Source organism: Podarcis erhardii, assembly GCF_964252035.2.
Source record: "Podarcis erhardii genome assembly, chromosome: 1".
Taxonomy (NCBI): Eukaryota; Metazoa; Chordata; class Lepidosauria; order Squamata; family Lacertidae; genus Podarcis; species Podarcis erhardii.
Genome location: NC_138497.1, coordinates 126,634,424 through 126,658,375, shown reverse-complemented (window position 1 = coordinate 126,658,375; position 23,952 = coordinate 126,634,424). Strand labels below are relative to the sequence as shown.

The window sequence follows — 23,952 nt, the reverse complement described above, 5'->3', positions numbered from 1 at the left end:
ATAAATCAGCTTTGTAGCACATGGTTTGAAGGTGGCCTGTTTCAAACAAGCCATAGCTTAAGCGCCTCATAGTTTGCTGGGTTCAGATGAGATCGTAAACTGCAGTTTATCAAAAACGAACACAAAGGCTTCCTCAGCTGCGCCAGAAGGGGAAAAGAGCACAGAAGCCCACGGCTAATTATTTCTACACTGTCTTTCAATCAATAATAAAACAGTTAAAGTGCCAATACAAAAAGAAAAAAACAGGACGAAAATTGCATCTTAAAAGTTCTGAAAGTAAGAAGGCCTTTGCTTGTTGCCAAATGGACAATTAAGTTGGTGAACCTCTGAGGAGAGCATTCCGTATACAGGGGAACCTCACTGAAATTGCCCATCTCATATGTCATGGGCACCTACACGATTGTTGCCAAATACTGCTTTAAAATCTTATGTTTAACCTTTCAAGTTCTTCACAAACTTCGTTAACAGCTGTGTTCTGGGGGGAAAGTGGGGTGTATTTTTAAAACCCTCTTATTGCAAATAGTTCCTAAAGTTTAAATGCATTTGTGTTGGATTCTTCTTCAACTGTTTGCTTCCAACATTTCTTTTAAATACTAAGCTTATTTATTCTCTTCATTTGTCTCCTTTCTCTATAAAACAATCCCTTTCAGTGTTTCATCTCTTCTAAGCATCTTTTTTAAAGTAGATATTCACTAAAGATGCGCATGTTCATTCTTATATCTGAAATAATTAAAAGAAATGAATGGAACAACAACAACAACAAACACTTTTGCCAAACTATAATATCATTCCATTTTATTAACTTGATAATTTTCAATACAAGAATGAATTAAAGATGTATGGTTATTTAGTGGAGTATCCAGGAAAGAGTTGTGGCAGAAATGATCTTGAAACATTTTGATGATAATTTCAGTTTTAAAAAGCTGACGTGATTCCTTTCAAAATTATTTTTCCATACAATTTAAAGACAATCATTGGCTTGGAAGCAGCAATGTTCTTGTGTGACCAATGGTGTCTTCTACTTGTCTAAGATCCAAGCTCCATTCCACGCCTCCAAATTTCTTCCAGTTCCTTCTCTCTGCAGTCAGCCTTGCGTTGCATCCCACACGATTGTGTGGCGTCTCTCATGCTCTACTTAACATGGTCGAAGTGACCTGGGGGAACAGGTCAACTTGTGGGGATATCAAATCAGTGTAATTTTGCAAATTTATATTGGGAGCGGGGGAGTTGGTATGAATGTTGATGGAATTGGGCATAGGCACAATCAGTTTGACTGATGTGTGTGTGACTCTGTTGATGAACCTACATGAAATGGTAATGAACACCTTTTGCACTAGTGGAAAACTGCACATGCGCTTTGACACTGATTTTGGGAGTGAACCGTTCATGTGTTCCATAACAGGCTTACTTCTACTGTATACATGAACATTCATTTTTTAAGATGTGCATACATTATACAAAATTTTGTACAATCTGTTACGACAAAACATTCATGCTCTCTTCGTACTGTATAGTGATACTTGTCATAAATTATACTGTTTTTATTTGAAAAGTGTCTTTCAACTGACCATATGCTGTTGTCTGAATATTATTGACTGTATTTCTACTTTGCTCAAGTGCTTTTAGGTGTCATAATGTACATTTTTTTGCCTTCAGTCTTTGCTCAGGTACTTTGTGTTGGAGCATTTGGGTGCTTTTCTTTTTCTCATATGTGGTATTTTGTGTCATGAGGAAATAAAATACCGAAAAGGAAAGAAGTGTGTTAACAGCATTGTTAAGCTATTTTATTTAGAAGATTCTATAGCACACCATAAACACAGCATCTAGTTGGTGAACACGGCACATTCATAAAACAGCATACAAATATTTAATCAGCATTTAGACAGTATTACACAGTAACAGATAATTGTGCCATGCAATACGATTGCATCTTACGTGTGTAACTTGCAATGTTTCAGCCATACATAGTTGAAGGCCGCTGGTTAAAATCTGACAAGTTAAATGCAAGCGAGGCATGGAGCTTTAAAGCTCTTTCTGTGCTGGGCAAACCTGGTGCAAAAATAGCTTTCAAGTTCTCTGCTTTGCTTGTGGGAGAACAAAGCCCTATTGGTGTGCAGGCTTACTTCCAGTTCACCTCTGCCAAAAAGGAACTAATTCCATTCCAGTTCAATGCATTAATGTGGTCCTCCACATTTTTTCACAGCCTTCAGTGTGTTACAAGCAGCTCTGCTAAACTATAAAATGTCAAGACGACCATGGGTCGGCAAACTAAGGCCCAGATCCGTTCCAATAGCCTTCTAAATCTGGCCTGCGGGCGGTCCGGGAATCGGCGTGGATCTGATCGTTTGGGCTGCACCAGCACGCGCGTTCTTTCCCTCGTGACGGTGGCACCTCCTCCCTCCCTCCCGGCTTCTCCCCACCCTGCGGAGGAAGGGGGCTGGGCTTTGATTGGTGCCAGCAGATACAATGTGTGCAGTGGGCATAGGGATTCGTTCATTTCCCCCCTTCAAAATATAGTCTGCCCCCCCCCCACAAGGTCTGAGGGACAGTGAACCGGCCCCCTGCTGAAAACGTTTGAGGATCCCTGAAGAAGACGGAGAAAACATCATTGCACACTTAGGGTGCTATTCACCTAATGAACTTCAGGTGTCCTAGGCAAGAATTTCTGTTTGTGCAATGCCCCCCCCCCCCGTCCAAAGCACCTATCATGCGTTCGTGCAAAGTATATAGAAGTACAGTGGTGCCCCGCAAGACGAATGCCTCGCAAGACGAAAAACTTGCTAGACGAAAGGGTTTTCCATTTTTTGAGGTGTTTCGCAAGACGAATTTCCCTATGGGCTTGCTTCGCAAGACAAAAACGTCTTGCGAGTCTCCCCCCTTTTTTTCCCTTTTTCTAAGCCGCTAATAGCCGCTAAGCCGCTAATAGCGCTAAGCCGCTAATGGCCGTGCTTCGCAAACGAAAAAAACGCTAGACGAAGAGACTCGACTCGCGGAACGAATTATTTTCGTCTTGCGAGGCACCACTGTAATGTTAAAATGTGTCCATCTTTACCGTTTGTGTCCCTAAAGGTAGGTAAAGGGACCCCTTTTACATCTTCAGTTTTCTCATTCAAACCTCTGAAATTAAAATGTTCCTTATTTCCCCCCCACAAAAAACACATCTGTATGATTGTATAATAAATCTCATCCTTTTTCCTGTTGACTATTACCTTGCTCCAAAATTGTGAAAGCCATATTTATGTTTTCTGTCTTCTACTGCTTTTTCAGTTACATTTTCTTTTTTTAAAAAAAACTATCCATATTTATTCTCGGACTATAAATTGATTCTCCAATATTGCCAGTCTGTTACCCAGTCTGTTTTCTGCTGCCTTAATCGTTGTGACGGTATCTTGCTTTAAAAAATAATTTTCAAAACTCTGAAATTCCCAAGAAATTAATTTCCTTGTATTTTCGCTAGTGTTAATCTGTTTCCATATCTCCTGTTACTTTTCAAATATGTCTTCTTGCCATCTTTATTTTTCCGGGGGAAACAAATCTGTTGTGTTGTTGCGTTCTCCTTCTACTCATTCCTTGCAGCAGTCAAGCCGAAAAACAGCAAATGTTGTCTGTCCCCTTTCTTTCACTTCTCGCACAGGAATGGTGGGGATGATAGCATTAATCAGCAAGGCAAGCAATGAAAATAAGGGGCAGGCGAAAACCCACACAGGGTCCTGGTTTACTCTTCTCAGCCCTGTGTGTCCCAGTCTCCTCCAGCCATTTCTTGAGGGCCACCTTCTAGTGGTCTGGACAGAAGCAGTAAAATGTGTCCCCCTTTCCCAGAGGGATGGTGGGATTACATTTACTCAGCCAGCAAGGTGATGAAAAATGCTGCCAGGAAGCCACATTGGAGCTGATGGGGCGGAAGGCAAGGAGCCCGACAGTAGGTGGCGCCAGAGCCAACGAAAGGCAGAGCCAGCTGATTCTAGTTTTGTCCCCATCCTCCACTACACGAAGTCCTACAGTGGCAACACAAAGGAGAAATAAGTTTCACAGGAAGTACCATCACTGGATTAAATGTACACAAGAAGACAGGCAGGTGGCTGCTGGCTAAGGGCAGACTGAGATTAGTTGGACAGTTCTTGCCCTAATAGACCAGCCGCCTCTGGGCCCCAACTGAGCATAAGAAGTGGATATCTGCCCCTCTTCTTTCCAGAGGGATGGTGGGGCTACCTGGATCCAGCAAGCAAGGGATGCTTTTTGTTTTGCCCCTATGCACATCAGGCTTTTTCCAGAAAGCAACTCTGAATGTGACCCAGGAGGAGGAAGAAGCAGCAGCAGCAGCAGCATCCAATATGCTAAAAGGTAAAGGTAAAGGGACCCCTGACCGTTAGGTCCAGTCGTGGCCGACTCTAGGGTTGCGGCACTCAGCTCATCTCGCTTTATTGGCTGAGGGAGCCGGCGTACAGCTTCCGGGTCATGTGGCCAGCATGACTAAGCCACTTCTGGCAAACCAGAGCAGCGCACGGAAACGCCGTTTACCTTCCCGCCGGAGCGGTACCTATTTATCTACTTGCACTATGATGTGCTTTCGAACTGCTAGGTTGGCAGGAGCAGGGACCGAGCAACGGGAGCTCACCTAGTCACAGGGATTCGAACCGCCGACCTTCTGATCGGCAAGTCCTAGGCTCTGTGGTTTAACCCACAGAATGCCCATCCTAGAGACTGGACGTTTGGACACCTCCCACAGAAGGGATGAAACACTCGCAAGCCAAAAGATGGGAGAGAAAAGTCTCACCTCTTCCCAAAAGGAAGCTGTTCCATCTGTCCAGAGGGAAGAAAATCCATCTCCATGGAGAATAGGGGAAATGTTGTTTTTTTCTTTTAAGGGAGCTCTGGAGATCCTGTGAAACCCAAAAGCTCTGGCCCCACATAGCCACCTGGAGAAAACATAAGGAAGAGGGAAAGGGGAAGGGAGAAAGGAAGAGGGGAGGGGGACAGAAAGTAGAGAGATGTGGGCGGTTGTTTTACAACTGTACGTAATCATCAAGATCCTCCATCAGCACGTCACCTGAGTGGAAACGAAGAGAAGGCAGATTGAATGATACCAGCTTCATTTGACTTAGGAAAATGTTTGGGAGGGGTCCGTATAGATCGTCAACATCATCCCAACCCTCCAAGGAGATCACAAGCAGTAAATTAGGTGGAGAGAGAATGATTGGCCCAAGGTCACCCACAGACTTGATTGGAGGTTTGAACCCGGCTCTCCTTGGTTCTAGTCCAAACCTCTAACCAGTTGGCCACCGTGGATTGGTGCTAAAATGTGGACGCGTCTGTTATGGGTTGATGTTAGCAGGCATGCATTTTTATGCACACTTTACCTGAGTGCATACCTTTTTGTACACATTGCGTGGTGTGATAGGAATTTTGAGGTCTTAGATATATGGTAATGTTCATAACCGCACATACATAGATCAGCACAGGAAGACCGACCTGAAGCCATTTTGATTCCTAAAATGAGCAAATGTTTTCTCTGCAAGGTCAAAGTGGAAAAGCCTCCCCATTGTCTTTTCCTTCACAAATCCTGTCTTAAGGGTATGTCTGTATTTGAATAGGGCGTGAGCCTGTGATCTGGCCCAGGAACTAAGTATTTATCGTTACAAAAGACTGGCCAGGCTCCCCAGGCAATCCAATCAAGTAACCTGCTAGACAGGAGATAAACAAGGACAGGAGAAAAACAACATTCAAATTTCTGTTTAGACCGCCTTTTCTGTGATGTAAGTATGATGTATCTGAGGGGTGGTCTTAGGTTATACCCCTTCTGTGATGTATGTATGATGTTTCTGGGGGTGGTCTTGATCTACAGGGTGGCAATTTCAAAAGTCTTTATAAGGCCTTGCAGCCATTTTTCTGGGTTCCTCCTCTCTCCTGCGGGTGAGGGGAGCACCCTGTTGCAACAGATCAATAAAGATCAAGCTTACTAGCTGCTTTTCTCTGGTTGGCCTCTGTTATTTTCTCCTACCAATAGGGAACCTATGTAAGGACTCTATATGGGCTCCTGGATACCCCATAAGGGAAAAGGGCAATTTTTATTTACAACAGTGGCTAGAAAATGGCACTGCAAAATTTGGAGAAACTGAATTTCAACTGTTTTGAAAAGTGTGAATTAAATAGATTCGCCTTTAATTGCACACCGAACCTAATTCCTCCTCTATCTGGCTCACACACAATACAACAATAAATGTAGGCAATTTGTGTCTTAAGAGACTGGTTGAAGCTATGGATAGTGGTCTTTTATAAGTAGATAATTACAGCTTGTAATTATTCCATATCTTTGGTAGTGTTCCCCGTAACTGGAAATAGACATTACCTTTGCTTGCAGAGAGGCTTTGTACCGCCACAGGCAACTCATTGCAAACTCGAAATTTGTGGAGCTGATGCCATATTTTTTTCTTTACTTGTTTTTCCTGGAGAGATTGAGGGGTGAGGGGAATCCCAAAACAGTCAGAAGTCTTTTTTTCACCATCATCCTGAAAGAAGACTTGTCCTTTATAATATACTTTTTCACAGAAAGCTTAATTTAGTAACTTACCTCCACATCCATTAGTTCTTCTGCATTCCCAAGGATAGAATAAACAAGGAGGATCCCTGCTTCGCTGACCCTCCGGTCCGGACTATAAATAGCTAACAAAGCTGTTCTTAGAAAGGATCTTCTTTGCTGTTCATTGAAGAACGTCCCAAACACCTAAAAGCAAAGAAACCAAAATGAAGCAATCTTTGGATTGCTGCATGTTCATTAAACGATCCCTGCTTCTTCTTTCCCCCTCTCTGTTATCACAACTTTGACATCCTTGAGACAGGATACTGTCATGATACTGTCAAGGACTGCATTGCAATTATATCTCCCAATGTGTCTCTTCACACAATTCTGCCAACAACCCCTTAAGCTGATCCTGGTATTTCCTGGAGGCAGAGAAGGGTAAAAGAAAACAACCCACATTTCTCAGGTGGAGCAAGAAATCTATCAGACACTTGAGTGGTTTCGTATTGAAAGGGGGGCTTCTAGCATCGAAGGGACACCTTTACCTCTCCAACTTTCATCATGTTTATGTATGAGAGCATCTTCTTCTCTTCTTGGTACCTTCTGCACCAGAGTTCTTCGGCATTATTCATGTGTATCCCTGACAGTAAGACACCAGGAGTTAAAAGCTTTGTCGTTCCATACTTAAAGGTTTGGGGCAGGGCTGGGGAATCTGAGAGCCTTCAAGTATTTTATATATATATATATAATTTTTATTAGTTTTTTTTAACATATCATTTTCAACAGTAAGTAAACATACTTTTACATCTTATTGAAATTTTTGACTTCCATCAATCCTGTCTGGAAATTTTCCAATCTAATCTCTCAGTATGCATTTCTTATCTTCCCTATTACATTTCAAACTCATAACCAATATCGCTATCTTTTTCTACTTTGTAACACTTCGTATATTTCTGCTTACAAAACTTCTTGTAGTCCTACTAGCGTAATTTGTTGATTACTGTTGCTCTCCAAATAATTCATATACTTCTTCCAATCTTCTGTAAATCTCTGGTCCTGCAGGTTTTGAATCCTTCCTGTCATTTTGTCCAATTCTGCATAGTCCATTAATTTCGTCTTCTTCAAGTATTGTTGAGCTACATGTTGCGACTGACCACTGGGCATGCTGGCTGGGGTTCCTGGGGATAGGACTCTTAACAATATCTGAAAGAGCCACAAGCTCCCCATTTCTGGGTTTAGGGCTTTTCAGACCTATAATTTATTCTGATGGCTTTGGAAACATTTTTTAGACTGGTGGGATTACCGTATTTTTCGCTCTATAACACGCACCTGACCATAACACGCACATAGTTTTTAGAGGAGGAAAACAAGAAAAAAATATTTGAAACGAAACAGTGGATGTATGATTTTTGTGGTTCATGCTGTGGCCACAGACATGTGATCTGACGGTGAGTTTGGGGTAGCCCAATGCAAAAATCCTGAGGATCCATGTGGATCCATGCTTTGTAACCACGTTTTTGCGCCATTGCGGCCCCATGAAACAGTGGGTGCGTGTGTTTTTTGGTGCAGGCTGTAGCCATGGATATGCTATGTGATCTGATGGTGAATTTGGGGTGACCTAGTGCAAAAATCCTGAGGATCCATGTGGATCCGTGCTTTGTAACCATGTTTTAAGTGGGGAGGGAAGGAAAAGAACTCAAGGGACAAGGAGCACGCGTGGGGGGTGTGGAGAAGGATGCTGCTGATAATGCAGGAGAGGCTCCTCTCCGGCTTTGCTCCTTTAGAACAAGCAGGCTCTGCGTCTCTCCCTCCTCCCCGGCAAGGAAACCATGATAGTAACCACTCTGAGACAAATCAAGAAAAATTGCGACCAACACTCTCCCCCAACAAGCGCAGTGAGGTCAAAACACTCACACAGAGAGAGAGAACTGGCCCTAAAGTCGCAGGGCGCTGGAAGTCGCAGGGGCGCTGGGGGAGTGAACGGGAAGCAAGAGAAGGAGAAGGAGCCCTCACACACACAGAGACACACAGAGTGTCAATTCTAAAGTCGGAGGGAGAGCGCAGGGGCGCAGGGAGAGTGAACGGGAAGCAGGAGGAGAAGGAGCCCTCTCACACACACACAGACACACAGAGTGTCAATTCTAAAGTCGGAGGGAGAGCGCAGGGGCACAGGGAGAGCGAAGGGGAAGCAGCAGGAGGAGAACGATAGCTCAAGCACACACACACAGACACACACACAGAGTGTCAATTCTAAAGTCGGAGGGAGAGCCAGGGAGAGTGAATGGGAAGCAGGAGGAGGAGAACGATAGCTCAAGCACACACACACACACAGCCCCTATAGTGGCTAATCCAAAATCGGACAGCAAAAAACTGCAGGCAGGGACAGAGAGCAGGGGGTTGTTTTAAAGCAGCCAACCCCGCTCTGCTTCTCTCCCTCCTCCCGGCTAGGCTGGCTGAAAAGCTTTGCTGCTACTTAGCAGCTCAGTGGGGAGGAGAGAAGAACATAGAGGACGGGGTTGTTTTAAAGCAGCCAAGCCCGCTCTGCTTCTCTCCCTCCTCCCCAGCTCGGCTCGCTGACAGGAGCCGCTTACACCCGCTTTGCTGTTTCAAAGCGAGCCAAGGACTGCTCACAACTGCAGCAGATTCCCCCGCCATCTGTAGGCATTCGCTCCATAACACGCACAGACATTTCCCCTTACTTTCTAGGAGGAAAAATCTGCGTGTTATGGAGCGAAATTTACGGTATATGTTAACGTCAGGTGGTTCCTTAAAATCCTTTTTTTATTGTATTGTATTTTTATGAGCAGTAGTCAACAAAGTAGTCCCATTAGAACAAGGATGTCTTGTTGCGCAACAGGACTTCCTCCCCTCTCTCTTTTTCCTGTACACCCCTTGTGCCCTCCCCAATCTCCTCTGGAGCATTAGGGAAGCCCTGAGAAAGAGATTTAGGGGGCACACAGGTAGAGGAGGTGAGGGAGTCCTGTAGAGCAGGCAGAAGACTCTGCCAGAGCACAACTACGTACTTTGGTGGATACCTGTTCTTACAATTTGTTCACCACCTTGGGTGCATTTGGTCAAGATTATAAGTATTTAAATGAATTAATGAAAATGAATTTAGTCCTTTCTGTTTCCTTTGGGTAATATTCTATAAAAAATTTTATGAAAATGTTTGCAGGATCCACCTTGAGAGTTCCCCCCACTAGGGAATTTCTCTGGCAACCTTGCTTCTCATTTTGGTATCAGCCTCTGAGGCAAGTCTCAAGAAATGAAGGTCAAATTCTGGCTTATATGGAGGAATGTCAAATGTTCTTGCATGCTGATCTCCCACCAGCTTTGCTCAAAGGGTGGGCTCTTTTACTGGTAAAGGGAAGAGTATAGCATTGTGAAATACAACTGAACAAGACAACAGCTTCTTCCTTGCCAGCTGAGTCAACTTTGCGGGAAATGCACCATTACCAGAGAGTCAACATGAGACTCAACTGATATTAATGGGAAAACACACTATGAACTGAGACCAGAAGTTCTAATCTTATTTCACTAGCGCGTAAAACTAAGGTGTTTAATGTATTCCATCATGTTTAAGCATGGAACTGCTGTTGCAGCTTTTCCAGCTTACTTGCCTTTCTGGTGCAGGAGCAGCTCATAGAGACGGAAGATACTCTCCCTGGCATGTCGGTTGACTGCTGCTTGGGGATCCCCAATACAAATTGCCAGCTCTGCCACATGGTGCCCCAGTTCTGGGAGTTTGCAGGTAGCCTAGCAAGAAGGAAAACCAGAGAGATCTTTGTCCCCCGCTTCTTTGTCGGATCCTCTCTGTCTTTAATGGGTACGCCTAGCCTCAAAATCGAAACCCTTCTCAGAAACTCTTAAAATAATACTTTGCATCTCCAAAATGGACAGACTAGGTCATAGCTGTCAACAGATTTGAAAATAAGGGACCAGCAGCCTCGAAAATAAGGGATCAGCAGCCAAAATAAGGGATTTTCCCAGCACAGGTATGTTCAACTTCTGAGCCCCTCCGAGACAAAGGCAGAAAGCCCAGCCAGCAGCCAAGCGAAGCCTCAAGCGGTGGTTCCCACAGCGCAGTAAACCAGCAAAGGGGATTCAGCAAGGAAAACCACCGTCACCTCTCCGCTGGGAAGCGCTGAGCAAAGGCGAGTCCCCAGGCAACGCGGCTGATTTGATCGGCACAAGGCATGCAAGCTCCACCCCCAGTCGTTCTTAGACTCCTTATTGGGTGAGCAACGCAGCCAAGCAACACAGTTGGCGCCTCCCTGGCTGGCAGGGAGGGAGGGAGGGAGAGGAGCTGCTTCCTTTGAAACCCGGGAAATTTAAGGGACATCATCAATAAGGGACAGCAGCGGGACATGGCGCTGGGATAAGGGATAAGGGATGGTTGACAGCTATGGACTAGGTTAGACAGATACTTCCAGAGAACATAGCCTCCTCTCTGTCCTTTGGATGGGACTCTGAGAAGATGGATGTAGGGCCTCTGTATATTTTGCCAGAACAGCAAATCCACACAGTTCAAGCCAAAAGAGGAACCCCAATGCACCTATCAACAACCTGGAATGCCAGGAACAACCCAGTGGTATGGATGGGAGCAGAGAGGTAAAAAGGTAAAGGACCCCGGGACAGTTAAGTCCAGTCAAATTTGATTATGGGGTGTGGCACCCATCTCCGCTTTCTGGCCAAGGGAGCCGGCGTTTGTCCACAGACAGCTTTCCGGGTCGTGGCCAGCAGGACTAAACCGCTTCTGGTGCAACGGAACACTGTGATGGAAACCAGAGCGCACAGAACCACCAATTACCTTCCCGCCACAGCAGTACCTATTTATCTACTTGCACTGGCGTGCTTTCAAATTGCTAGATTGGCAGGAGCTGGGACAGAGCAATGGGAACTCACCCCATTATGGGGATTCAAACTGCCGACCTTCTGATTGACAAGCTCAAGAGGCTTAGTGGTTTAGACCCCAGCGCCACCCGCATCCCTGCGAGATACGGGCTATCACTCAAAGGGACCCAAGAAGAGCATACTAGTTTCATGCAAACAAAGCCATTCCTAGCTGCCACCACCCCTTCTATTATTGGCTTTCCCCTCTCCTATTCCTCTAAGACTAAGATACTGAAAATAACATTCAGCTCTCAATATTAATTGGCTCTGGAGGGTGGGATAAATCTAAAAATCAGTTGTAGCGACAAAGACCAGCTCTCACATTTGCTCCCTAGAGCAAAAGGGGGCAGCATATGAGGTCACACTTACATCAAAATCTGGCATAAGGACAGCAAAACGTAGGAGCGCAGCACTGCTTTTGATAGCTCTGATTCTCTCCACTTTGTATTTCGAGTGTATCCAAAAATGGATGTGCTGCAGGAGGAAGCAACACCTCAGGAATATCGCACTGGTACAATGTCTCACGCAACCCTTTTGCTCAAAACAAAGGAAGCAGCAGTGATCCATAATCCAAAATCCACAAGCAGTGGGTTTTTTTGGTTTTGTTTTTAAGGTAAAGGTAAAGGGACCCCTGACCATTAGGTCCAGTCGTGGTCGACTCTGGGGTTGTGGTGCTCATCTCGCTTTATTGGTCAAGGGAGCCGGCGTATAGCTTCTGGGTCATGAGGCCAGCATGACTAAACCGCTTCTGGCGAAACCAGAGCAGCGCACGGAAACGCCGTTTACCTTCCCGCCGGAGCAGTACCTATTTATCTACTTGCACTTTGAGGTGCTTTCGAACTGCTAGGTTGGCAGGAGCAGGGACCGAGCAACGGGAGCTCAGCCCGTTGCGGGGATTCAAACCGCTGACCTTCTGATTGGCAAGTCCTAGGCTCTGGGGTTTAACCCACAGCGCCACCCAGTTTTGTTTTTAGGACCAACCAAAATGTCTCAAGATGGAAGATTGTGCATTTGACACATGAGTTCTCCTAGGATTAATTGTTCCTCTTCATAGATATGCCTTAGTTCAGGAATGGGCAGGAAGTAGATCAGGATCTACTGTTTTATCTCTGGACGATTTGTGGTGGACTTGCAATGCTTCGTGCCTGATGAACAATGTGGCATTTTAGCTTGGATGTACCCTATTAACATGAAATATACTCGGAATCCAGAGTGGATTTCATGCTCTTTATTCAGCTCATAGTGGTGAGGAGGAATGGAAGTTCCCCCAGGATGTCTGCTTTATATACATTATTTACACAATGGGCCCACATGATTGGCTAATTGCGGGATTCACCTGTAGGCCAATCAGGTTGCGGATTCACTTCCACCTGGAGCTGGATTGGGTGGCTTCTGAGGACCAATCAGACTGCTGCATTCTGAATCCTATTGTTCTAGGGCCAATCAGACTGCTGCATTTTGGATCCTATTCAACTCAGTACATAACACAGCATGTGGCCACATATGCCAGGGATAAGGCTTGGCAGAATCCTCGTAAACCCACTAATTTTCTGTGTTCAAGCATTTTTTTTTAAATAAATATTATAGGAGAGCAGCTATTTGGTTGCCCGAGGTGGGGCAGCAGATAGTGCTGTCCCACTCAGTCAAGGTAGAAAAGAACGAGTGCCCTTCCCTGGCAACAAAAATAGAATAATCTTAATTGTTAATTTAATGTGCCATTAAGGTAAGCCGGGGGATATGCCAAGAGCATTGATTTTGAGGAGATATGGAGGGTGTTTGTAGAATATGTACTGTTAAAACGGAAAGGGGTGTTGAAATTTTGAGAGGTGGGATAATTACAATGGAATGGTCTCTTAGGTGGGGTGCTCATTTTTATTCTCATTTATGTATGGTTATTACTTTGTGAAAATAAAATAATAATAAATAAATGAATAGAATAGAATAAAAATAAATTAAATGACTAACTATTCGTTGCCATTCTGTGAAGGCCAAAGCCAGCTGCCTGAGGCAGCTACTTCACTCTACCTAATGGCAGGGCCAGCTCTGCTAGGGTATAATCTCTGCACCCTGAAGCTTCACCACCGTTTGATTCTGTGAGTGCATGAGTGGCCCTGAGTGCCCAAGGGAGAAAATAATACCTCCTAATAGACTGGACTGGGAGATATTAGTCTACTTGGTTGTTTCTCCCCTGAATCTTTGTTTTGAAACCTGTCTTGGTTCAGTCAGTTATTCATGGGCCTGGAAATCACAATATTATGCCCAAACTCTGCCAACGGAGGAATGCATGGTGGGTGATTTTGCAGACCAAGTTGCTTAGGTTGCGATATCTCCCTGCCAGGCCTTCCTTTGCCGCAATTTCTCTTAGACACACTCAGTGGCGTAGCGTGGGGGGTGCAGGGGGGCCAGCCGCACCGGGCGCAACATTTGGGGGGGCGCGCGCTCGCAGCTCTCTGCCCCTACCTGGCTCACTCACTCTCTCTCACTGCAGTGCTGGCTGTCCGAATCCGATCTGAGCTGCCGGGTCGCCGCCCACTGTGGAGGGGGAGGGTGCCAGGCGTGCGGAGAGAGAGCGAGGGAGGGAGGGACTATCTGGGGGAGGGACAGTGCAGCGGCCACCCAGCGCAGTGCTGAGCGCGGGAGAGAACCACACCCGACCAGCCCAGGCAGCAGCAAGAAGAAGCTGGCAGCGGCGGCAGGTTAGGGGTTAGGGGTGCAAATTACTTGCCTTGCCCCGGGTGCTGACAACCCACGCTACGCCGCTGGACGCACTTACTTTTAAGATCCTCAGCAGATGCTTGGTGGTCGGATCCTCTGCTAATAATGACCTGAGCAGGATTTCGAGTGTCGCTGAAGTTGTTCTATACAGCGCCTGGAAGAAAAGGTAAATCCCTGCGTGAGAGCTGGATTTTCTCCCCCAAAAAACATGCCTGCAAATAGGCTTCATCCCAGAGCCGTTGAGGTCCGGCCATCAAAGGGAGAACCTCTCACTAGAAGTGGTTCCACAGATAACATGCTGTTATTGTTCAGCCCGGACACTGAGATCCAGGGCCGAGGGCCTTCTGGTGGTTCCCTCATTGCGAGAAGTGAGGTTACAGGGAACCAGACAGAGGGCCTTCTCGGTAGTGGCGCCCGCCCTGTGGAACGCCCTCCCTTCAGATGTGAAGGAAATAAGCAGCTATCTTCTCTTTAAAAGACATCTGAAGGCAGCCCTGTTTGGGGAGGTTTTTAATATTTAATGCTGTATTGTTTTTAACACTTGATTGGGAGCCGCCCAGAGTGGCTGGGGAAACTCAGCCAGATGGGCGGGGTATAAATAATAAATTATTATATTATTTATAACTATAACCAAGACCCTCTTTTTAGCCTCTTTGTGCCTTTTTGAGGGGCACAATACTTTGCCCACTGCACCCCGAGGGCAAACTACGAGGGATTCAAATAAGATAAGGAATCAGAGCACACATTTAAAGAAGACTGGACAATGTTTATTGAATTTTTGGCTGAAAACTGTGCCCATGTGAAAACGCTGGTAGTGTTAAGATAAATTCAACAGTGCAAATAAGTTTGATGAATGCAATATTGGAATACTGAATGGTTTGGATTATGTAAAATATGCAGGGATGTACCACGGAACCAAACTGAACCACGGAAGGAGAAGAAGGGAAGATGTTGATGTGAGATTGTTTAAAGAAGAAAGAATCCCTACCAGAGAGGAATGGCAAAACTGACCGGAAAACTCAGGGACCAAGACAACAAAAAGGATTTATTTACTGGGATTTTTTTAAAAATTTACTTAGGAGATCACTGCAAACAGATGAAAACATTACCATCATTTTAATCTCACTTGTACTGTAACAAATACTATGGACAATATGAACAGATATAAAATAAGACTGATATAATACGTAGTTGAAAATGTTGACATTAGGACCCATGGAGGGGATAGTGGGGGTTCGTGAGTTATATGGATACCTATTTGGTTTTGTTATAAATTTATATTTGTAAAATTAAATAAAAACGATTTCAAAAAAAAAAATGTTTATGGGAATATTTTAAAATGTAAATTAGAAAATTAATAAAATTTATTATTAAAAAATGAATAAGATAAGGAATCAAGTATGTATTTGACATAGTACTATAAAGGTAAAGGTAAAGGTACCCCTGACCGTTAGGTCCAGTCGTGGACGACTCTGGGGTTGCCTGCTCATCTCACTCTGTAGGCCGAGGGAGCCGGTGTTTGTCCGCAGACAGCTTCCGGGTCATGTGGCCAGCATGACTAAGCCGCTTCTGGCGAACCAGAAGTGAACCAGACAGAGGGCCTTCTCGGTAGTGGCGCCCTCCCTGTGGAACACCCTCCCTTCAGATGTGAAGGAAATAAGCAGCTATCCTATCTTTAAAAGACATCTGAAGGCAGCCCTGTTTAGGGAAGTTTTTAATATTTAACGCTGTACTGTTTTTAACACTTGATTGGGAGCCGCCCAGAGTGGCTGGGAAAACTCAGCCAGATGGGCGGGGTATAAATAATAAATTATTGTTGTTGTTGTTGTTGTTGTTGTTGTTGTTGTTGTTGTTGTTGTTGTTGTTGTTGTTGTTGTTGTTGTTGTTATTGAGTAACAACTGTGGGAACAACACACACTGCAGCCTATTCTGTTGGGTACAATAGAATGCTTCTTTCAAGTCTAATTTCAATAAGGGGCCGAGGAGATGACCCTGTGGGTACCAGGGAATGCCATGCTGGCCACCCCATGGTTCGTGGGTTCAACAAGAATTTACATACATAAGAGCATAAAAAGAACCTGCTGAATCAGGCCTATGGCCCATCTAGGCCAGTATCCTTGTGCTCACAGTGGCCAACCAGATGCCTGTGGGAACCAGGGAGCAGAACATGAGCACAAGTGCACTCTTCCCCTTTCCAGCAGTTGGTATTTGGAAGCATGGCAGCCTCCAACTGGGGAGGCAGAGCCATAAAGGTGGTGGCCCATCGCTGCCTACCTGTTTGGTGGCGTCCCCAGTCCCAAAGTCCATTGTGAAAACCCCATGCATAGCCAACCGCAAGACACACGACTCCAGTTCTGGATCAAGTGGAGGCTTGATTTTACTGGCGGGGTGGAGGAAAAAGGATTAGATTATGCACTGCCAGAATTTCCTAATCTCCCGCAGGGAGGCTCCTCCTGGGACTTGAGAAGCAGAGGACTTCAGATCCCAAATGCCAGGATGAGCACTGAGGATGGGAGGAGAACAGGCTCCCCTCCTTGGCCTTGGAGACTACCGTATTTTTCGCTCCATAAGACGCACCAGACCATAAGGCGCCCCTGGGTTTGGGAGGAGGAAAACAAGAAAAAATTATTCTGAATCCCAGAAGCCAGAACAGCAAGAGGGATCTGGCTTCTGGGATACCGTGTGGCTGTTCTGGATTCTAGGATAACCGTGCCAAGCCTCTTCAGGGCACCGGGATGAAGGCTCCCCCTGCCCGAAGAGGCTGCCTGTGGCTAAGGCAGAAGCCAGGACAGGCACGTCGCTGAAGGGGCGCTGCGCAGTTCTCTTTCTCTGTGCAGCACCTCTCCTTCGCAGGAGAGGCGCTGCACAGAGAGGGAGAGCTGCGCAGCACCCCTTCAGCGAAGCGGGAAGAGGAACAGAAGGGTCTCCTTCTGTTCCTCTTCCCACTTCACTGAACGGGCGTTGCGCAGCTCTCCCTCTCTGCACAGCGCCATTCGCTCCATAAGACGCACTCACATCTCCCCTTACCTTTTTAGGAGGAAAAAAGTGCGTCTTATGGAGTGAAAAATACAGTATATTTCCCAAGGTGTGGAGAAAACAAATGCCTTCTAAGATCTGTGTGGGCACTTCCAAGGGGAGTCAGTTGCTCCTTTCTGGAGCCTCAGAGTACCGGCCTCTCCACTTCTTCTTTCAACCATTTCTGTTTCGAAAGTCTTTGACCTATTGTATTCGATTGTCTGGGCTTCTCCCGGGCCGTTTACCGTGTTGCATCTGCTTTCCTGGAAATACATTATTTTCTACCCTCATTCATCACAAATACAACGGTCTTCGCACGCGCTAATTGCTTCTTAGTAGGATCAGGAATCCCTGGTCTTCAAGAGGCATACCTCAAGTTGTAAATGGCCACCATGCAGCACGGTAGAACTGATGTGGGCACAGAGTGAATCGGGAGTTTCTCCATCACCACCTGGAAGAGACCAAGGGCCAGAACAGAGCAGGTGAATGACCTCTTTCTACAGATTTCAATGGGGCACTTTCATCCCAAATGGTTTCGTCTAAGCTCTTTCTCATTCACGAGCCTGTTACCAGCATGCTCCCATATTGTCCCCGCACCTCTATCTTGTCTCACGATCCGTATTAGCCCAACAGGCAAGCATAAGCCTGCATTCCTTTCCGGCCATTTACCCAAGGCACGCATAAAACATCAGATGCTCCCTTTACAAAGAGGGTGCCTAGAATCTCCATCTCCTTTCCCTGGAAAATCTCCTGCCTGGCTCTAAGCCTGCCGTCGAGAATTCCTCATTTCCCGGCTTCCCTCTATGCATTTTAGTAGACTTAAGGATATAGAAACTCTCTCTGTTTCTCCTTTCCAACCATCTGATCTTTCATCTCCCTCCCTCCCTCCCTCCCTCCCTCCCTCCCTCCCTCCCTCATCAATGCAGGAATGCTGCTGAATAGGCTTAGAGTCACTGTAGGCCTCCCCACTTTTTAAATTCATTTAAATAACTTATACCCCATCTTTCTATCAAATTATTATCAAGGCAACTTAGAAGCAAAAGGAAATACCCCCACCCTCTCTCTCACACACATTTTGTCACCCACCCACCACTCATTTTATTTTTTCTTTTAAAATCATTTTTATTGATTTTCCAATAAAAACAGCCAATTAACATATCCATATCATAATTCATCCTTGATGAGTGAGAGAGAGGGCTGAATGGATGTCTAGCAACCCCCCTTCTAGGGCCCAAAGGGGGGGGGATTGTGTGGTCTCCGGGAAGGCTGATCGATCGCCAGATAACTTATATCTGTGGAATACAGTTCATTTACATTGCAATATTGCAAACAGTATGCTCAACAATTTACAGTAACAACAACAAGGTGGAAGTTACTACGCCATTAAATTTCAAACGAAAGGCTTGGACAACAGCCCGGAATAGAATGATTTAACAACTTGGGAGATGCTGAGTCATTAAACTTCAGACGAAAGACTTGGACAACAGCCTGGATTGGAAGATTGGAGTAATAAATAATAATAATAATAATAATAATAATAATAATAATAATAATAATAATAATTTATTATTTATAACCGCCCATCTGGCTGGGCCTCCATGAAGTCAGGAAAAGCTGCACTGGTAAATAGACAGCTGAAATAAATATATATACACAAATAAAGCTGTACTCAATGGATGAAAGGATATATGATTTCTGACATGATTGAGAATCACATAGCCAGGGACGGAGAACTTTAAAGTGTTAAGATCGGAATGTGGAAAATATGAAAACAACAAGAAGAGGCAGGAAGGAAGATATTGGAGATACACTTCAGAGGTCCAGACTATGGGAAGCCCGAAAAAAATTCATAATTAATAATTTGGACTGTAATTTGGTCATTTTTTTTTTAGTTTTTTTTTTTTAATTGGCTCATTTTCACCCCTCCTTTCTGGGATGGTTTTCAGAAACATGGCTGTGCTTTGCCTTGTTCTTCTTTGAATAGAAATGTCTTTGGGGAAGTCCTAGCTTTGTTTTCCCACCTTCAGAACTTGAGGGGAATGCTTCACTATCCAAACAAAGACTGGGCCAGCTCTGCCATGCCGATTAACTGTCTGTCCTCTGTCAGGAAGAGAGCCAAGAGCTGCACGGAGCAGAGGTTTCTCTGGCAGCCAACTCAATTTCCCCCAGCCACCTATTACCCCAGAAGGGCTTGTTGCTGAAACATGGGTTTCAGACACAGAGACAAATACAACTACAGAGAAATACAGAGACAAGGGAGTCCCAAGAAAGCTTAGCAAGGGGGTCCTCTGCAGAACACCTTGGGGAAGGAATTACAACTGCATGCTTGTAGGGTGTGGTGTTTTCAAGAGGATTTAGTGACCCTATTCCTAATGGTTTCATAGTCCTTCCACACTTGCCAGGTTTATTTCCACAGAACTAACCCCAAATCCAGACCTCGTGCCTCTCATCTGCTAGCTAGCTGCCACCTCCTGACTGGATTTCTGATGCTGCACCTCACTTACCACGACAGCCTCTGTTAATTCGTCTTTGGTGTACAGAAGTTTCAGTTTGTTCCGTCGTTTATGCTGTGTAGCGATGCATAAAGCGGAGATGGCGCTGAGGAAACTAATGTCCCCGTTCTCATCCTGTTTGCTCTGTAAGTTGAGAGAGAACCGGGGCTGTTAGGAGAGGGCATTATCAAGCCTTTCTTGATGTGTCCTAGACATCCTTCCTGGTTGGCTCGGAATGAGAACTGAACTGCAGAATTAGCCCACCTATTTCACAACTGCTCAGAGACGCTACAGAACTAGAAAAGTGATGAGCTCCAAAGAGAGCAACTGGGATCTTGCATTCCCACTTTGTAGCGAAAACAGTTCATTCCTTTTTTGATGGTTATAGCTACACAACCCTCCATGAGAAAGGAAATAAGTCCGTGTCACTGTGCATTCCTTGGGAGGCCAGATCTACTGCCACCTGAGGCAGTCGCCTCATCTTGCCTGCCGGGTGGGCCGGCCCTGTATCTTCCTATGTTTCGGCCCAGTGGAACTCCTGCTATGGCTAGATTTATTTTCTCCTGCATGGTGGATGCCCCACTGCTGCCTGGGATTCTTGACCTTCCTGCATGGGTCCAAGCCTGCCCCTGTGGAGCCTGCTCATCCTCCCTCCCTCTGTGCATCTCAGCAAACTCAGGGCTAGGTAAAAGCTCTCTCTTTCACTCATCCTCCCTCCTGCCCCATCTTTCTGGTCACTTCTCACCCAAACCCCCTATTCTCATCCTCTCTGGGTGTGGCTGTTTCACTCTCTCCCTTCTGGGAGAACCTTCAGTAAGGTGAATGTAATCTTGTAGAAGAAGAGCTTGGATTTGATATCCCACTTTATCACTACCCTTCAGGAGTCTCAAAGCGGCTAACAATCTCCTTTCCCTTCCTCCCCCACAACAAACACACTGTGAGGTGAGTGGGGCTGAGAGACTTCAAAGAAGTGTGACTGGCCCAAGGTCACCCAGCAGCTGCATGTGGAGGAGCGGAGACGCGAACCTGGTTCACCAGATTACAAGACTACCGCTCTTAACCACTACACCACACTGGCTATTGTATACTATTTCCTTTTAGCAAGTACTCCTTTCCTGGTTAAGTCCTCAGATCCCGGCTCCGTTTTCTGTCCCAAGACTCTACATTACTGGTGATGTGTTCGTGTTCATTTGGCCAAAACATGCTTGTTTCTGGGCCAGCTCTTCCAGACTTGACAACAGCCTGGCAAGGATATTACAGTAGGAGCTGCTACTAGCATCCAACTGAAGTCTCCCAAGCAGCTGCTATTTGTGAAGAACTCACTGCATGAACAAAGAAATAGGCTTCAGACATCTGTAGAATCATGTTTCCTAAGCAAGCGCATTAGTAGTACTATAGAAGTACCATGTGCAGGAAGCATCATGTGCTGAGGGGTTTTGTACCTTGTCTTCCTCCTCCATGCGCTTGAGGATGATGTTGACGGCATCACCATCTAGTTCAATGCTGTCATTCACATCCGACCCGTTGGAAGTAGATGAAAAGACAGAGGAGGTGGAGAAGTGGTTGAGGCTTGTTGATGTTGAATCTAGGAATTGAGAGAGGTAAACAGAGAACAGGAAGGCATATTAGTATCTCCTACCTTCTTATTAGTATCTCCTACCTTCTTGAAATGGGACATGGGTGGCGCTGTGGGTTAAACCACAGAGCCTAGGGCTTGCCGATCAGAAGGTCGGCGGTTCGAATCCCCGCGACGGAGTGAGCTCCTGTTGCTCGGCCCCTGCTCCTCCCAACCTAGCAGTTCGAAAGCACATCAAAGTGCAAGTAGATAAATAGGTATCGCTCTGGTGGGAAGGTAAACGGCGTTTCCGTGCGCTGCTCTGGTTCGCCAGAAGCGGTTTAGTCATGCTGACCACATGACCCAGAAGCTGTCTGCGGACAAACGCCGGCTCCCTCGGCCAATAAAGCGAGATGAGCGCCACAACCCGAGTCGTCCACGACTGGACCTAAGGATCAGGGGTCCCTTTACCTTTACCTTCTTGAAAGAGACCTAGCTTCTTCTCGTTGAATAATTTGCACATTCCTGACAACACCCTAAGCCTCTGGCATCTTCATAAAATCCTCCACCTCACCCACCCTAGGGATGGGTGAATCAATTTCAGTTTCTCTCAGTTTCTAATTTTTCTAATCCTAAATTAGGTTCCCCAAATTTCCACACCAGTTTGCAAATTTTGTTTTTAAAGTCCTTGGGGAAATTTGTTAACGTTATGGTGCAAATATCTCCTAATACAGTCGTACCTTGGGTCTCGGACAGAATGCGTTCCAGGAGTTTGTTAGACTTCCAGAACTGTTTGAAAACCAAGACGTGGCTTCCAATTGGCTGCAAGAGCATCCTGCAGCCAATAAGAAGCTGCAGAAGCCGCACCAGACGTTCAGTTTCCAAAAATCGTTTGAAAACCTGAACACTCACTTCTGGTTTTCGGTCGTTTGGGAGCTGAAACGTACAAGTTCCAAGGCGGCAACCAAGGTATGACTGTAGACACATCTTTTTAAAGGAAGTTACTGTAACACAATAGATTTGTATCTTATCTCCACTAATATATACATTTGTATACACACTTTATCCTAGTACATGCATTTTTGTACACTTTACTGCAAAATTCAGAGAAGTGTGAATTTCAAAAGATGGTTGTGTTCCAGTTCACATATTGTTTCAGATAAGTGTGAATTAGGTAATTCCATTTCTCTTCCAACCCTCTCCTCCCATGCAGAACCCCTCTCAAGAACCCTGGGCACCTCCTCACCTAAAACCGTGGACAAGCTCCTTGACTCTTGCTTAGTTTCCAGAACCTTACATTCTTGGGACCAGACCTTTTGGGTTCCACAGCAGCTCCAGAACGTGCTTAATTTATCCCAATTCCTCAGCGTGATAGAATTCTTTCTCCTGGACAGATGGAACCATTTCAGCTTGGGAAGGGAAGAGAACGCAACTTTGCCCACATTGCTTTCCTTATGGCTATAGAAATGTTCAAACCTCCGGTCCTGGGACTTGGCTTTCGATGAAGCTGCAGCATCTTGGCTGTCGCTTCCTCCTTTCCCCAGATCTTGCTTGGAGTTGCTCTTTGAAAACAACTTCTGCAGCTTTGACAGCCTAAAACAGAGTGGGAGAAGATAGGCAGTATCCTCGTACTCTACACACCTAGACTGAACCGGGGCCACATGTGCTTGCTATCATAGGCAAATAGGCTATCTTGTGAAGGAAGTGCTTGAAGGTCTAGAGCAGGGCAGCGGGGAGCTAATACATTGTTGGACTACAACTCCCATCATCCCTGGTCGTGCTGGCTGGGGATGATGGCAGTTGGAGTCCAACGACATCTGGAAGGCACTGTGGTGGTAACCATGGTTAGGATTATTGACTATTTGCTGTCGCTAGCTATGCTGTGCACAGAACCTGCATTGCCTGGGGAGAAAGGAGCTCCCCTCAGACTGCCCTAGACAAAGCTGGAACCAGAAGACAGAATCAGCTAAGAAATCCAACTTACATTTCCACCCCCCTCACACACTCAGTCACACACACACACTCTGTCTCAATATAGAAATGTTAGAAGCGGTCACAAAATGGCCAACAGAAGCATGAAGCTTCTCTCTTGCCAAATCACCTTTGCTCACCTGACACGTTCATGAGGCGTGTAGGGTGTGTCACAATGACCTTAGCAACCTAGCAACCGTGGCCATTGTTCCTCTGACATTACATTCATTGATACAGTGAGGGGGGGGGGAAAGTATTTGATCCCCTGCTAAAATTGCCCGTTTGCCCTCTGACAAAGAAATGACCGGTCCATAATTTTAATGGTAGGTTTATTGTAGCTGTGAGAGACAGAAGAACAACAGGAAAAACCCCAGAAACCCAGAAAACAAAAGTAAGAGTTTGATACACTGCTGTATGTATCAATATGGAGAACTGCAAGAAAGTTGAGAAAAGAAGAAAGGGGAAAGACAAGAAAAAACAAGAGGTAAAAAAGAAGGACTCCTGTTTCTCTATGAAATCTAATAAATGTTAATTAATTGACAAGCCACTATTTTCCCTAAATATACTACATATAGAAGCCTACATTTTGCTTATGGTTTTTATTTGCTTGACTTTAAATAAAGTAGAAATTCAGATTATACCCACCAAAGATCTGTGACTTGAATATAAATAAATTGCACCTCAGATATAGTAAATTGCTATGCGAATGAATGTTTTTAAACAGATATCACCCGTTTCATAATTAAGTTACAGTCCAGATGCCTTCTGACTATAAATCAAAACATCTCTGTCCA

At 45.4% G+C, this 23,952-nt stretch overlaps 1 protein-coding gene and 1 long non-coding RNA gene across 5 annotated transcripts; one reads left to right on the top strand and one right to left on the bottom strand.

The window, feature by feature from the left end:
* The first annotated feature begins 3,025 nt into the window (after positions 1-3,025).
* On the top strand, positions 3,026-3,281 carry LOC309336038. Its single transcript, XR_014153870.1, has 2 exons — positions 3,026-3,059; positions 3,101-3,281. It is a non-coding gene; the product is annotated as an uncharacterized lncRNA (long non-coding RNA).
* A 7-nt stretch (positions 3,282-3,288) lies between these two features.
* Positions 3,289-23,648, bottom strand: LOC309334872 (maestro heat-like repeat-containing protein family member 7). Of its 4 annotated transcripts, XM_081849546.1 has the most exons (12): positions 22,664-23,648; positions 22,434-22,573; positions 21,075-21,217; positions 19,645-19,776; positions 17,512-17,591; positions 16,400-16,505; positions 14,184-14,279; positions 11,780-11,884; positions 6,569-6,721; positions 6,347-6,443; positions 4,775-4,916; positions 3,289-3,995 (listed from the first exon to the last, which is right to left on the bottom strand). In XM_081849546.1, the coding sequence occupies exons 3-11, from the start codon at positions 21,090-21,092 to the stop codon at positions 4,861-4,863; spliced, it is 843 nt and encodes a 280-aa protein (XP_081705672.1). In that variant the 5' UTR covers positions 21,093-21,217; positions 22,434-22,573; positions 22,664-23,648; the 3' UTR covers positions 3,289-3,995; positions 4,775-4,860. The 4 variants fall into 4 exon arrangements, with proteins under 4 accessions (XP_081705672.1, XP_081705671.1, XP_081705673.1 ...); XM_081849545.1 differs by having other exon boundaries at positions 22,434-23,648; XM_081849547.1 differs by lacking the exon at positions 3,289-3,995 and having other exon boundaries at positions 4,914-5,047; positions 22,434-23,648.
* Positions 23,649-23,952: the final 304 nt, after the last annotated feature.

Excerpts from the sequence above, each read along its gene's own strand:
- LOC309334872 (XM_081849545.1), bottom strand. Across the intron at positions 17,592-19,644 it reads AATTAACAGAGGCTGTCGTG|GTGGTGATGGAGAAACTCCC; the intron begins GTAAGTGAGGTG and ends GGTCTCTTCCAG. Across the intron at positions 16,506-17,511 it reads GTGGCCATTTACAACTTGAG|TAAAATCAAGCCTCCACTTG; the intron begins GTATGCCTCTTG and ends CCACCCCGCCAG.